The 14,538-nt window shown below is 48.6% G+C and overlaps 2 protein-coding genes across 2 annotated transcripts; one reads left to right on the top strand and one right to left on the bottom strand.

The window, feature by feature from the left end:
* Positions 1 to 4,538: 4,538 nt before the first annotated feature.
* Positions 4,539 to 8,218, top strand: LOC120652701 (NADH dehydrogenase [ubiquinone] 1 alpha subcomplex subunit 8-B-like). Its single transcript, XM_039930590.1, has 2 exons — positions 4,539 to 4,995; positions 7,817 to 8,218. The coding sequence occupies exons 1-2, from the start codon at positions 4,799 to 4,801 to the stop codon at positions 7,950 to 7,952; spliced, it is 333 nt and encodes a 110-aa protein (XP_039786524.1). The 5' UTR covers positions 4,539 to 4,798; the 3' UTR covers positions 7,953 to 8,218.
* A 2,173-nt stretch (positions 8,219 to 10,391) lies between these two features.
* LOC120652700 (serine/threonine-protein kinase STY46-like) lies at positions 10,392 to 13,892 on the bottom strand. Its single transcript, XM_039930589.1, has 3 exons — positions 12,953 to 13,892; positions 11,416 to 12,502; positions 10,392 to 10,815 (listed from the first exon to the last, which is right to left on the bottom strand). Exons 1-3 carry the CDS (start codon positions 13,342 to 13,344, stop codon positions 10,531 to 10,533), a joined length of 1,764 nt encoding a protein of 587 aa, XP_039786523.1. The 5' UTR covers positions 13,345 to 13,892; the 3' UTR covers positions 10,392 to 10,530.
* Between the last annotated feature and the right edge of the window lie 646 nt (positions 13,893 to 14,538).

The following is a 14,538-nucleotide window of genomic DNA, read 5'->3' as shown; positions in this document are numbered from 1 at the left end:
TGAATTTTCTAATCATTATTGGAGAGTTCGACATCTACTTTCATTGTCACATTTCTTACTATTCATGCTCCATGTCTGGGCATCTAAGAAGCAAAGATCCCAACAGCGGCGCCCACCGTTCCAGCACGTAAGACAACCCTCGATGGCCCCAGCGAAGAAGAAAGCCACCGCCGGCACCACAAGCACCTCCACTGAGCCTGGCCGCCTCCTCGACGGCCCACAACCGCAGCACGAAGGAGCCAACCCACAAATGGAAGACATCACCAACGAAGCTGCAGCTCATGGAGACCTGATTGATAACACTGAAAACACCGAAGCTCATCAACTCACAGAAGCAGCACTCAAGCTCAAAGCCCTTGAAATTAAGAAAAAGAACATCGAAGCCCAGCTTGCCACAAAAAAGAGGGCACTGGACCAAGCAAACAAGCTAGCCGAGGCCAGGCGCAGGCTAGCAGAGATGGAGGCAGAAGTTGAGAGCTTGCAGAGGGCATACCAAGAAATGCCCGAAGGTTTCTCCCAGCAAGAAAACCGCGTCATCCTCCAGACAGCCTTCGCTCATAATGAGAACCAAAGGCCAACGCCGGTCAACCTCCCATTTGACCCGACCTCGCCACTCTCAGTCGCTCTGCAACGAACTTCATGGCCGCTTGGCTACAAGCCAACACAGCTCCCCAAGTACAACGCTACAACAGATCCAACACAGTTCCTCATGGCCTACGAAGCAACCATCGCTTCGGCCGCGCCCCCGCGTCCCAGTAGCCCCGATGCTCCCCGCCACCTCCACCTTAGCCTTACCTCTAGACTTCGCCTCAGGAACCTCCGAACCAACGTTCCCCGGCGGAGTCATTTTAGGAACGGCGTTCGCCGGAACCGGCCGAGGCTCGTAAGCGACGCCCATCTCAGCTAGGCACCGGTTTAACCGAAGGTTCTCTCTGCACACCTCCACCAAAGAACGGTACTCCTTTTTGTTCCATGGCCCCAGTATCTCCGCAGCCCGACGCTCCAGCTCATCAATAATAACTTCATCACTGGCACCTTCGGGTCTCCGAAGCCCAAAAACCGGAGAAGTCACATCATACTTCAAACCAACAAAGCGCTTGTGCTCGAACCTCGACGGAGACCAGCCAGCAGCCAGTGGCCAAACCATGGCAGCCAGAAATTCCTCGACAGCATCCCTGCCACCACAAACTTGGCAAGCCATCATGAAGGCTTCCAGACACGATTTGAAACCTGGCCCACGTTTGCTGAAGGCAGGCTGATAGACGTGGTCGAACATATCAATGTCCGAAGCCAGAAGATACTTCTCCTCGCTAGAACCTTCGGGATCAGGGAAGCCAATCTTCGCGTAAAACCAGTATCCCAACCAGTTCCCCTCCCACTTGTTCTTGTAAGCTGTCGAGAGCATAACATTCAACAGGCCAGTCCTTTTGTTCGGCTTACGAGGAACGAAGGTGCAGCAGCCGTTCTGAACCTCGCTAAGCTCGGCATCATCATCTACATAGACCTTACGAGGCTGGCAGTGCAGCTGAAAAAGTCTGCAAAAGGCATCCACAGACACTTCCCCTCCGAAGCTCCACACTACCCACAGAAATTTGGCCAATGCAACAATCCCATTCGAGGTAAAATGGTGTAGCTTCGCATTGAATGGCTCCAAAAGCTTCGGCACAATTGGATCCATCGGAAGTCTAAGTCCCGCTGTAAAAAAAATCCTTAAAGACCACAGCCTCGCCGGTTTCCGGTACAGGAATCAATTCTGCCCCCGGAGGGCGACAAACACCCTCGGCGAAATAGCCCTTCGTAACGTAGAAGTCTATCATGCTCTGAGATACGACAGATGGTTCGAAAAGCAAAGTCTTACGTTTCTCCGGAGCCATCAGTTCCGACACGTCCGCGGGCACAGCCGAAAGGCTCTCGCTGGACTGCTGCGGCTGAGAAGGCTGCGAACCACCCGCCTCTCCTTCGGGAGCTGGACCAGAGTCTGTACGGAGAACCGCCCTCTTAATGAATGCCATAACTACAAAAAAATAATAAAAACAAAGTCAAATTAGAAACAAAGGCTCAAACGAACCTTCGATCAACCGCGTTGTTTGCTTAGTGCGAGCCATGAGCCACAAGGCTACCTACACCGAGAAAAACGAGCAGATTGACCACGCACGAAACCAGAACCTTCGGACAAAGCGCTATATAGCCGAAAGCGACGAAGGAAAGCCAAGCTCAAGAGGGCACAGGTTTTACCCCCCTCCTCCGCTTATATAGGCGGTGAAAAGGAACAGTTCCAGCGGTAAAATTGAGGAGACGGCAGCCCAAGCGGCGCAATCAGAGCACGACACGTATACAACAGAAACCGACCATTGCAGCAGACGGTTCGGGAGACGTTTTTCCTCGAGAGCTTCCCGAAGGTTACACGCAATCTTCTTCATTAACAAGGGTTCGGACCGTCGGCTTCGAACCTCGCCCTCGAGGGGCTACTGTTGGGGATTGGACCTCCGGGTCAAGCTCCCACCCTCGGAAATGCTCCCTAACTCTTTTGCAGGGCTCCAACAAGAAGAGGGTAAGCGTACCCGAAGGTGACGAAGGGTCACTCAGAAGCACAAGATTAAAAACCAAGACCTTCGGTGACCACCTTCGGTAGATGAAGGAAACAAATGGCCGCTCGGAAGCAAAAGGTCTAAGAACAAGACCTTCGGTGACCACCTTCGGGAGACGAAGGTGACAAACGGCTACCCGAAAGCATAAACTCGAAGATCAAGACCTTCGGGAAAAGAGACCGCCACCGGGAACGAGGATGACGGCTGGTCGATCGTTGATGGAACCTTCATGGCCCAAACTCTCGGAGATAACCCGAAGGTTGTTGTAACCTTCGTCGGTTGAAGACATGTGAGTAAAACATGAATATGTGAGAAGGTCGGATTTGTACACCTCCCGTATACGTGAGAAGGTCGGATTTGCAAACCTCTCACCTTGTAATTTTACCCCGGAATCGGCTAAGAGTGAGCTGTAAATGAGTTGGGAGGGGGCAATTTAGGAAAACATAGCCGAGGGCTAGGGGTATAAATAGCCCCCTCTCTCCACAGTGTAAAGGGTTGAATTTTCTAATCATTATTGGAGAGTTCGACATCTACTTTCATTGTCACCTTTCTTACTGTTCATGCTCCCTGTCTGGGCATCTAAGAAGCAAAGATCCCAACAGTGATGGCCTCGCAGAGGAGATCGACGATGGCGTTGGTGGCTCTGTTTCGTGGAGCGGAGAGAGAAATTGAGAGTGACAGGGAGATGGCGGAGCGGCGCGGCTCGGTGAGCTGGAGACGGCGATGGAGAGCAGCTCGGCGTCGCCCTTTATAGGTCGGAGGGGGCGTGCTGTGCCAACGCTCCTCCGCTCGCCATCAATGGCGGCACTGTGGCCGTGCGTCCACTTGCGGTCGTCGCTGAGCGGCGTGAGCGTTGAGGGCAAGGTGACAGCCGTGCAGAGGCGGTGGCGCGTAGCGGGGGAGCCTCGTCCAGGGGAGTTGCGGCGCAGGGAAGGGGCGGCCTCGGCGCTGTGCTGCTCGGCGCGTGCTGTGCGAGCTCAGCTCCACGGCTGCTGCGGCACGTGCTGTGCGGGCTTGGTTCACGGCAAGCGCAAGCGTCGAGGTGGTACGGCTGCGACGGGCGGCGCGGCGACGGGACAGGTCGGGTAGGGGCGGGCGGCGCTGTGCTGAACGACGGGCGGCGCGGCGAGCATCCGGGCTCGTGGAGCGCGTGGGCAGCAGGAGCACGCGTGCGCGTGTGGGCAGGGAGCAGGGACGTGCGTGGGCAGGGAAAGAAGGAAAAGAAGGAAGAAAGGAGAAGGGAAAAAGAAAAGGAGAAAAGGGAAAAAGAGAAGGGCGCCGGTGGGATCAGGGTCGGGGTCTCGGGCGAAAATGATTTAGAAAAGTTTAGAGCTCAACAATGAAAAGAGATTTTGAAAATTATTTTTAGCGCGTGATTTATGTTGGTAAATTTTCAAGTTGTTACACTGGAGCTCTTAAAGGGGCTGCGGGGCGCGCGGAGCAAGGAGGCGCCGGAGCTCGCTGCGTGGATGCCGGGGCGCGCAATGCAAGGGCGGCCTCACTGTGGCTTGCTACGTGGCTGCCGGATGTTGCGGCTGGCATGCAGGATGTTGCGGCTGGCATGCAGAGGAGGGGCAGCAGCCGGGGGTGCGAGGATGACCGCGGAGCCGACAAAGTGAGAGTCTGGAGAGCCGACACTGCGTTCGGCAGGCAGGAGTTGGAGGTTGGAGTGGTGTGAGAGAAAAACACTATTATCTGGTTGGTGACTGGAGTCTAGTGCTGGAGTGATGTGAGAGAGAAATACTGTAGGTCTGGAGGCTGGTGCACCAGCCGAACACGGTGGATGCGATCGCGTGTGAGTGAGAGGATGGGGGAGAGGATAAGGCTTGTGTATTAAAAATACTGACATATGGGGTGGGTGATCTGGTTATATGGACGTCAGCGAGGACTGAAACCAGTCTGGTATGGGTTGAGGATGTTGGATGTTCGGTTCTAGGAGATGAAGGGTGTCAAGTAGACGGTTTATAGATCGGGGTTGAAGTTTACACTTTGGATGGAGTTGAGGAGAATAATGTGAACTTTTTCTAATTTTTTAAAAATATAGAGTTCGACACCAACTTTTTGATAAGGGCATACACCTAAAAGACTCCGTCTCTCCACCCTCCTTCCCCTTCCCCCTTCTCGTCTGGGTCTGCCCGTCTCGCTTCCCCCCACCTCCGCCCCCAGATCTCCAAGGCCAGGAGCCCCGGGGACCTCTCGCGCCCGCAGCGATGTCGGCGAGCAGCGCGCCCGTGGACGCCTCGGGGGAGCCGATCCCGACGTCGTCGGTGTTGATGGCGGCGTCCAAGCACATCGCGGTCCGGTGCCGCCCGGAGAACGTGGCCTTCCTCAACTGCAAGAAGAAGGACCCCAACCCCGATAAGTGCCTCGAGAAGGGACGCCAGGTCACGCACTGCGTCCTCAGCCTGTGAGTTCGCCTGCCACGTTCTCCCTCTATCCTCCCTGCCTGTCCTCCGTCCGATCCCCCTCCTGCCGATTGCGATTGGACTCCGGACTCGTAAAATGTTGCTTCCATCATGCTATTCGCTACGGTTCGATTTGTTAGCGAAGTTGTGTTCGGGGCGCTTAATGCGTGTGGCCGATTTTGTTAATTGTAGTGAGATGCTCTGGGTTTGTGATGTTTAGTGGGCGCTATCAGAGATAAGCTGGCGATTGTGCCAGGCTTCGTCAGTTAGGCTGTTCTTAGCTGGGGATGGATGAGTAGCCGCATTTCCCAGTCATTCAGTGTCAGATGTTGCACAGTATTGCAGTCAAGCAGTGATAGTGCAGGTTAACAGCTAGTTGGCAATGGGTATGTGGTGGTGAGCGTGTACGCTTTGGTTATCAGGGTACCCAGCAGTTGAGTGCTTCTGCAATCTTCTGCTGAGGTTGTGATAATAAGTAATAGCCAGTAGCATTTCCTGAGAAACATTTGAAGAAACTTGGGAATTGGGATCTTGTGGAAAGATGTTATGCAGAGCTGAGCTGATATGAGACTTGATTTGTAGCTGCCTACAATATAGAATGCTAGACTCCTGGTTGCACGATTGCATTGAAAATAATGTGGATAAATTGTGAGGCCGCACGGATTAAGCAGCACTATTAAACTGGTGCTTTTGCCATTGTTAGATAGCTCATTTTGGCTTTAAAGTCATCCATAAAAAATGAACTCCGTACCTTTACTGCTTAGTTAGTTTCTTTCAAACAAGAGTTCTTCTTTAAAACCAATAGATTACTGAGTGTGATCTCCTAAGTTGATTACCCCGAAGTTCTAAGATAGGAAGGCTACACTTGCATGAAACCTTTTTAATAGTTTATTTCTGTCACTTCTGATTTTTATCCTTTATGTGTATCTGATTCTTCTGTGAGAGGGTAATAGCTTTTGATTCTGCCATGTTCATTTGCTAAAGCAGTTTGCATGAACCATAATGATTTGTGTTTTTCCTTTCAGCTTCTTACCATCAACTTATTAATTGTATTCATATAGATCCTAGGGTAAAACAGTGATTAATTAAGTCCCGAACGTAGCCGAGATTGATAAAGTTATAGTCTCTGACATAACTAATAGCGCCGAAAACTGATGTTGCGATGCTTAGGTTTGTACTTGGTCTTACAGCTGAAATACAGATACTTTCTATCTACCATATATCTTACGGTGGTTAGTTCAGTGCTCCTAACCCAAACTGGAAGTATGGGTAGCAAGAACCTACTGCTGCATGTTGTGTCACAACACCTTCTCTTCCGCTAGTAGGCTGGGAACTATCCTAGTGTAGATCTTTCATTTAGCCGCCTTCTATTTTGCTCTTGAGTCAGCTGATTCAAAACAAACCAGTTAGTGCGGTAACATTTTCTGGTTGCAGCTAAGACATTTCTCCCAATTTGCTGATGTGGGTTGCATTTGTTAAATTTGATCCACCCTAGATAATCTTGTTCAATTAGAATGTTCAGTCGAGGCCAGATGATCTTAAACCATGATGAGTACAGTGTGGCATAGCCATAAATTAATCAACTGGATTTACATGTAATGCCAGCAAGTGATTCAGGGAAGCGAATGAGTCACAAAATTCACTATTTCATGACATTGTGTTTACACGGTGAAGATGCTGGTAACCCTGGTTCAAGACTAGTTCTGACGTGCATGGTTGCATCTCCCAGGATGTTAGGGGATATGTTGAGGAATTGTTCTCCCCCCCCAAACTTTATACCCTTTTTTTATACACTGTACTGGTACAGCAATTTAGTGAGAACAGATGAATTAAGACTTAAGAGAGCATTTCATTCAGCCTTGTCTCTTACAATTTTAAAAGAAAAGAATTGGTGATGTCAACGTGGCTTTATATTCTACTCATTAAGTTTGTTTTACCTGTCAAAATGAGCCCATTATACTTCTGCATTTCTTGACTAGAATGACTAGAAGCCTGAAGTGGTTGAATTGGTGGTGTCATACTTCCATGCCCCCCCCCCCCCTTTTTTTTGAAGGGCCTCTTGAGCATTGTGGCCGGGGAGTTAAATTTATATAGTTTACACAGGATAGAGGTAAGAACTGGAAAGTACATTGTCAGTGTTGACATTATGGCTTGTATTATTTGAGATCTACCATATCCTTAGGAATCTGGCATTCTTTAGAGCTTTAGAAAATTCATGATATGCACTGAATCATGTTCTACAATATGACACCCACTGAGTCTGACATGTGGGTTCTGTACCCACATGTCATTATATGCTTTTGTTATTTCTTGTTTAGTAATTGCTAACATATAAGCCTGTCTTTTTACCCCAGTAGCCACCAAGGAAGTGTTTTTTTTTTATTTTCTTGGGAGGGGATTAGGGCAGAGGATGAGAGAGATCCATCCTGGGGTTGTGTTTCCTACTTTTTCCGTGGCGATTCCAAAAGTAAGGGCAGACCGGTATCCAATGTTCTAGCTATATATTTTCAGAGGAAGTTACGTGTATGACCTGATGCTTCCCTAGCAATTCTGAAATGAAGTGTAGATTGTGTCCAATGTTTTAGCTGTATTTTTTTAAGAGGAAGTTACATGTATGACCCTATGCTTCATTGTCAGGATTGTTTATTTCAGAAATGTGGTTTCTGTTAAGCTTTATCCTTTTTGTTAAGTTGCAATGTTCTAGGTTGTAGGACCCTGCATTTCTTGTTCAACATGGCTTTCTTAAGCAATGCTGTTTTCGTTAAGCTTATCACTTTTATACATCCTGTATACCAACTTTGACCGATCGTGTTTCATTCCCAGGTTGAAAGAACTGCACCAGAAGTGTCCCAAAGAGATGGACGCGTATGCTGGTTGCATGTATTACTACACCAATGAATTTGACTTCTGTCGTAAGGAGCAGCAAGCTTTTGAGGAAGCCTGCCCCATATCCGAGTAGATCATTCAGAGTTTTACTTCAAGTGATCTTCGCGAATAAGGAGAAAAGCCAACAAACCGAGTTCATTATCTCCCATGTTTGCTGCCCTCGTGGAATTTTTACTGAATGAATAGCACGCCCTGAAGCTATTCACCCCACTTGTCTCTCTCGATATTTTTCAAACTTGAATTGACTCAGCCCATCAGTCGTAGGCTCTAAAATGATGATGATGATGGTTTCACTTGCTATGGTTCACAAATTACATTTGGCGGACTTGCCCTTATTTCTGCCCTAGTGCTGCTAATCTGATCTCTCCAGCTCTGGACATCAAAATCACTGCCACTACTGCGCCCCACATCACATTGCCTCAGTTTTTTCTTCCCTCTGTCCCAAAATAAACACAATTCTTTGACTCTTAGAAACTATGTTTGACCGCTCGTCTTATTCAACTTTTTTTTACAAATATTATCACTTTTGTTATGACTTATTACATCACTAATGATATTTTAATAATATTTTATTTGTCTTGTAATTTACATAAAAAATTTGAATAATACGAGAGGTCAAATATAGTTTCTAAAAATCAAAGAATTGTGTTTATTTTGAGACGGAGGGAGTATTGTTTTTGAAACTGCATTGTCTCAGAACTGAATGCTCTGTGCCGAGTATCATTCTCTTTGTCAGAGTACAGGCCATAGTCGCTACTGCTGCCAACGCACGGGAGCAGGCATGAGATGGCCACAGTTTCTCTTTGATCTGGAATGGTCTCGGAGAGACGGCGTCAATTCGTTTCAGCGAGAACTGCGTGAGGATATGATGGCTGCAGGAAATTTAAGATTCGAATGTACTGAGTGGGCCGTGCATGCGGTTGAACTTTATTACTCGCTGACATTTCGGTAGGTTCTACCCAGTGGCGGATGCAGGATTGGAGGCAAGGGGGTTGAAATAATAGAGATGTTGATTTGTGTGAAGATTTAATGGTGATTTGGAGATCTTACTACAGTGTTTTAAATGTAATTAGGGGAGCTTGGGGGCTTGAGCCCCCCTCCTGTATCCGCCCCTGGTTCTACCAGTGTAGCCTGAGTCCCATGATCATGGAACCTGCCTACCCATTTTAATTCGACGGGAAAGTAAAATTGCCAAAACGAAGTCATGGCTATTTTTTTTTCTTTTTTGAGGTCTGGTTGGAGATTTGGATGTGGTAATTTGTGAGAGTTCCACATAAAAAACGATTCGGTTTCCATGCCAGAGCTGCAAGTTCCGAAAGACCAAAACATTTGTGCAGAGCTGCAGCTGAAGTTCCAGAACATTTGCTTCTGCGCCGGCCCCAGCCTTCCCGTTCCAGAGGCCAGAGCGAGCCGGCCGAGCTTCATGTGACCGGGGCACCGGGCGGGCAAACCGCGTCCCCTTTCGCTGCGCCGCGTGTTGGGCCCGCCGGCCGCGCCGTGCCGTGCAGCAACGGACGGCCTGGATCAACGCGAGGGGCAGGCGCCACCGCACCAGTGCCAGCGCCGTACGGACACCGTTCGTTACCACCACCCCCTGCGGTCCCTGCTCATCGCCTCGCCGACCTCGCGTCGCCTGTTGGGAAACCACGGCGGTTACCTCGGCCACTGATCCTCTGCTCGCCGCCGGGATGGTTCTTCCAAATCTTCAACACAACTCGGCAGTAAGCTCTGCTTCTTCTCTTCACACTTCACCACGTCAGATCGACATGGGTTTATCAGTTGCCGTGTCTGCTCTACCCCAAGCATGGACACAGATCTGCGCACCGTATTCAGCTGGCCGTTGATCGCTGGGCTCACGGCGGTAGACGAAATAATTGGGGGCGACACAATCATTCCCCCATTGTTTTCTGGCAACCAACACACGTCGCTCAAGGTCAAGGATTGGGATCGGCTCATCCCCAAATGGAGGGCGAAGGATCAGAGAGGTGAAGCATCTGATCTGACGCGGCACCAAGGCTGACGAAGTCGTAGGTGTCCTCTGTTCCACGAAAACGAGACGCCAATGATGGCGGCGGCCATGGCCGTGGCCATGGAGGCACATGGCGTGATCACGGGCAGACAGACATGGGAGTAGAAGGAGCAGATGTGGATACGAGGGTGTGGGGTGGCTCCTCAATTTTGACCCGAACTTCCTGGCCACATCGCAATCTTTTGAGCCGGTCAGACAGAGAATCTCAACAGATCTTGACCTGTCCCAGAGACCAGCCCCGGTAGATCCAACATTGTTATGTGCTGCTCGCAATGTGCATCCAAACACTGCTGTTCTTGGTGGCTCTTGATAAGCAGCTAAGGACTGTGCAGATTGTTGTGGAGGATAAGCAGCTAAGGACTGTGCAGGTTGTTGCGCTTCATCCCCCCTAGATCATGCAATTAAAACCCTCACGCCCTTTCACTTTCAGGTCACTTTCTGTGGACTAATTCAAGATGGGCTGATATTTCAGGGGACAAGAAATGCGAGCAATAATGTAACAAGCCTTTGCACATATATAATATATTATATTTTCTCGGATGCAGTTTCCTGCATGATTAGGCAAACAGCCAAGCCAAACTGATATATAGCATATAGTAGAAGGAAAAGGAAGAGAAGAAAACTATCTAGCATTCTGCCTCTGTAGGATGGATATGATCTCAGAGAACTGAGGGCGCTTCAGAGGGTTATTGTCCCAGCACCTGTTCATCAGTGACCTCAGGAAAGGAGGACAGTCTCTTGGGATCTCAGGCCTCAGCCCGCAGGCGGCGATTCCAACCGCTGCTTGCACTGGCGAGTAGGTGGAGTATGCCTCCTCTCCAGTGATCATCTCCCACAGCACCATTCCATAGCTGTAGACGTTGCTCATCCAGGTCTCGGAGACGGTTTCAGGATCTCCAGCAATGATCTGTAGACACCACAGTAGAAAACTTCTTAGCAAGGACAGTTTCAGTATAAATGAGATGGTAGAAAAGTTATTTGGGGTATTGTCGATTTAATAATTTTCTTTTACAGGCTTTTTTTGTGAGTTGCTGCCAAAGAAGGAAGAAGAAAACAATATAAGTTCAGAATTCGTTTCTCACTGTTACAGGGATGAACTACTGAGTGAACATACATAGGATAGTAACTGAGTGAAGACAAGAAAAATGAACATGTGGAAAAAGAAAAGGCAACACTTCTTCACAGGCTACACAAGAATATTTATTAGTTCTCGAATAGGATAAGAAAGAAAATAATTTTTTTCCTCCATGAACACAAAATAGCTTGCTTGATCGACTAATTTGGCTGTATAAACATGAATCTGCTAAATAGATCTTAGCACAAACCTCTCCTAACTTCAATTGAATAGTGTGGATCATTGAATAATAGCAGGTGAAGATTAGCCGTTTAAAATAGAGCAACTACATAACTATGTTCGAGCATGCTAGAACTGAACATTCACTTTCAGAAAGATTACTTCTAGACAACAACAAGGATTTTCAGTAAATTTATCAAGTAGATAACTAACCTCTGGAGCCAGCCATCGATATCCAGATGTCTCATACTCTGTGACCTCACCGACATTATTACAAGGGGTAACAATGCCCATATCCCCAAGGCAAGCGTTCCCTTGCCTGTCTAGCAGGATTTTCCGAGAATTGAGATCACGGTATGCAATGCCATAGCTGTTCATGAAGGCTAGCCCATCAGCAACATCAAGGGCAATCCTAACTGTATCTCGGAGAGACAGTCTTTTGTTTCTCTGCATAATAATATCATGAACAGATCCCCCTTCCATCATCCTCGTCACTATGCAGAGCCCATGGTTTTCGTTGAAGCAAATGCCATGGAATTGGAGGACGTTCCTCTGGCCACAGCTCATCAACTGCAGCAAGTCCTGACGGATCTCAACATCATAAGCACTTCCCATGTCACAACCCCTCAATTTGTTGACCCAAACCTTCTTTCCTCTAAAGACACCCTTGAATGAATTTGCACCAACCCAATCAGTGAACTCAATCTCCTCAGAACGCAGCATCCAACGGCCAAGTTCCTCACCACCAGATCGGATTGTTTGCCATTCATCCACCGAGACGAAGACTGATGACTGTGGTAGGGGAGTGGGAAGCTGTGGTCTGCGAATCGGCTCATTGTCAAGTACCTGACCATCATCTGGATCGAACATTGACTCCTCATCGAAGTTTCTCGATCCTTCTTCTTGGCAACCACAAAGCCCAAATGGTAGCTTCACACCACCACTGTTCTTCCTCTGCTTCTTTACAACTGATTTCAGTGCAGACTCAACCCGGTTCTTGAAGACCGCCTCATTCCCAGACTGCACAAGTATCATGACAACACCAAGTGTCAACCCTCTCTTCTCAAAGATCTGGATCTTCTTGCAACAGAACAAAGGGCTATCTAATGATCCTGACATTGACTGCCATGAAAGTGGGGCGATGCAAGCAAATGTTAGCTGAAAAGTAGTGCCTTCATCGCCACCTCCTCTGCCATGAATTTCCTCAATGTTCACTGCAGGCTGATCCTCACCGGTCGCCTGCTCTACAAGGCGGGCATGCAAGAGGATGTCTTTCATGTCAAATCCTGCCTGTGCATAGCTGCAAAATGTAAACTTCTGCTTGTCAGCAGCCATTCAGCAAATCCAAAGAGAAATGCATTTCCATCTCAGTTTTCAGATCAAAATATGCGGTTCACTTAATCGAAATTATGTGCTTCATTTTCATAAACACAGTAACAAAAAAAGTGGCAGCGGAAATTTGTGATATGTGGAAGTTAAAACCAAAGGTATAATCGTGTACGAGTTCCGTCTCTTAATGTCCGCTTGATGGCTGAATACTGTGATTAACAACAACTGATCTCGGATTGCAGCAAATTTGTGCCACCAATAAAAGCACTGGCAATTTTACAGCTCTGGGAGTATATACACAGTTTCACCCAAAGAGGCAAAACACAGTTTCTGATTAATAATGCACCTTGATTTGTTGCAGAATTGGATGGTCCAGAAAAAAGGGAGAAACGCAAAAGGGTGGCCACTTTGGAACACTGACCTGTTGGGGAGAGCGTCGAAGTGGCGGCGGAGATCCGCAACGAGCTTCTCCGGCAGCTGCTGGTTGTTGGCGCCGCGAGAGTAGAGCTGCGCAAGGCCACGGAGGAGGAGCGGTGGTGGCTTCTCAGCGCGCGGTGAGGGGTCGCGGGGGAGGCCGCCGCCATCCAGGCTAAGCGTGTTTTTGAACGCGGCGATGGCACCGGCGAAGTTGCGGCCCAGCCTCTGCCACTTCTTGGGAGGCGCCGGCGCCGACGTGGGTTCGCCAGCGTAGGCAGAGTCGGCGCAGGTCGGGAGGGAGTCGTCTGAGCGGCTGTGGGGCTTCATGAGAACCTGCTCCACCATCTCCTCGTCCGTGCTTGGCCGCCCTGACCAGCACTCCAGCGCCGCCGCCATAGCTGGAGACTTGGCTTTTTCTTCCGCTGCTGGAACTACAACTTCCTGAAGAAGGCGGCTGAAGGGCCCCTAAAGATGGGAGTCTTGCTGCTGCTCAAGTTGGGATCGATTCTACACGGCTGAACTGATGCAAATGGAACATAACCAAGATCTTGCTATGGCGGTTCTTCGTCCTTTGGCTTCTGCTTGGAAGATACTAGGACCGAATAACCAGGAAAAAGGGGAGGAATTTTTTTGCTGGATTTCTTGGTTCTGAATTTACTGTGTGTAGAAGAACACTAAAAGAAGAAACTGGCAAACTGCCTACAAAATGCGAAGAAAAATAGCGAAAAGCTAGATCGAGCAACAAGAGAAACACCTGATAAGTGTTGTTTTTTCTTCTGGTTCTTGGGGAATCTATGGGCCAGGGAAGAGATTTTTTTCTCTCACTACGATGTTTGGTCTACACAACTAGTCTTGCTCCCAACCTTGCTCAGCTCATATGAGGGAGAAGAGGGGAGCTAGACAAGGAGGAGAGGGAAGCAAAGAAAAATGACGCCATCTTTGTAGTACCAGGCTACGAGCGTGCTATGAGTGAGGGCCTCTGGTCCCTGGCAGAAGGGGGAGGGAGAGAGAATGCATCATGGAGGGAGGTGGGGCTGGCGTCCTGCGAATAATTTATGGAGGTGTTTGGTTTGTTCATGTGATCTTGCTGCCAAACACAGGCAAAAGAATTGGATTAAGCTGCAGTGCCCCGGCACAGAAAATGAATTAGGGAGATGCTTTGCAGCTTGCAAATGGCACCCTTTCTTTGCATGGACCATGCACCCTGCATACACTCTGTAAGCTGGGATTCCTGATCCAAATGTCAGATGGAAAAAACTTACTCAAAGAATTTACGAAACCGCTGCTTCTGCTCTCTGTTTTTTTCTTTGTTTTCTTTACAAAGCAGTATCAGTTATGAACTTATGATGGAAATAAAGTTTTCAGTATCCATTGATGATGGCCTCATGCAGAGATCTCCTTGACCTTTACTTGGAGGGAAAAAAATTGGCAGCAGCGAATACGGAGATTTCGCCACAGGCATGGTAAAATCCATCTCACCTCCTCGGCCTTTATGGTATCACGAGAAAGGAAAAGCTTATCTGGTACAGTGGCTGTTGCCGTTTGACCTTTTTCGCTGCGTGGCCTGCTGCACTGACTGCCGTTATGCCG

The sequence above is a fragment of the Panicum virgatum genome, chromosome 9K (assembly GCF_016808335.1).
Source record: "Panicum virgatum strain AP13 chromosome 9K, P.virgatum_v5, whole genome shotgun sequence".
NCBI classification, from domain to species: domain Eukaryota; kingdom Viridiplantae; phylum Streptophyta; class Magnoliopsida; order Poales; family Poaceae; genus Panicum; species Panicum virgatum.
Note: the sequence above shows the minus strand (reverse complement) of the source record. Positions and strands in the feature narration are given on the sequence as shown.

What these genes read in the sequence shown, in the direction of transcription:
- LOC120652701 (XM_039930590.1), top strand. Translation starts at nt 4,799, where the DNA reads ATGTCGGCGAGCAGCGCGCCCGTGGACGCCTCGGGGGAGCCGATCCCG. An exon ending in ACGCACTGCGTCCTCAGCCT is followed by an intron (nt 4,996 to 7,816) that starts GTGAGTTCGCCT and finishes TTTCATTCCCAG; the next exon opens with GTTGAAAGAACTGCACCAGA.
- LOC120652700 (XM_039930589.1), bottom strand. Translation starts at nt 13,344, where the DNA reads ATGGCGGCGGCGCTGGAGTGCTGGTCAGGGCGGCCAAGCACGGACGAG. An exon ending in TTCGACGCTCTCCCCAACAG is followed by an intron (nt 12,503 to 12,952) that starts GTCAGTGTTCCA and finishes TACATTTTGCAG; the next exon opens with CTATGCACAGGCAGGATTTG. An exon ending in ATCGATGGCTGGCTCCAGAG is followed by an intron (nt 10,816 to 11,415) that starts GTTAGTTATCTA and finishes TGGTGTCTACAG; the next exon opens with ATCATTGCTGGAGATCCTGA.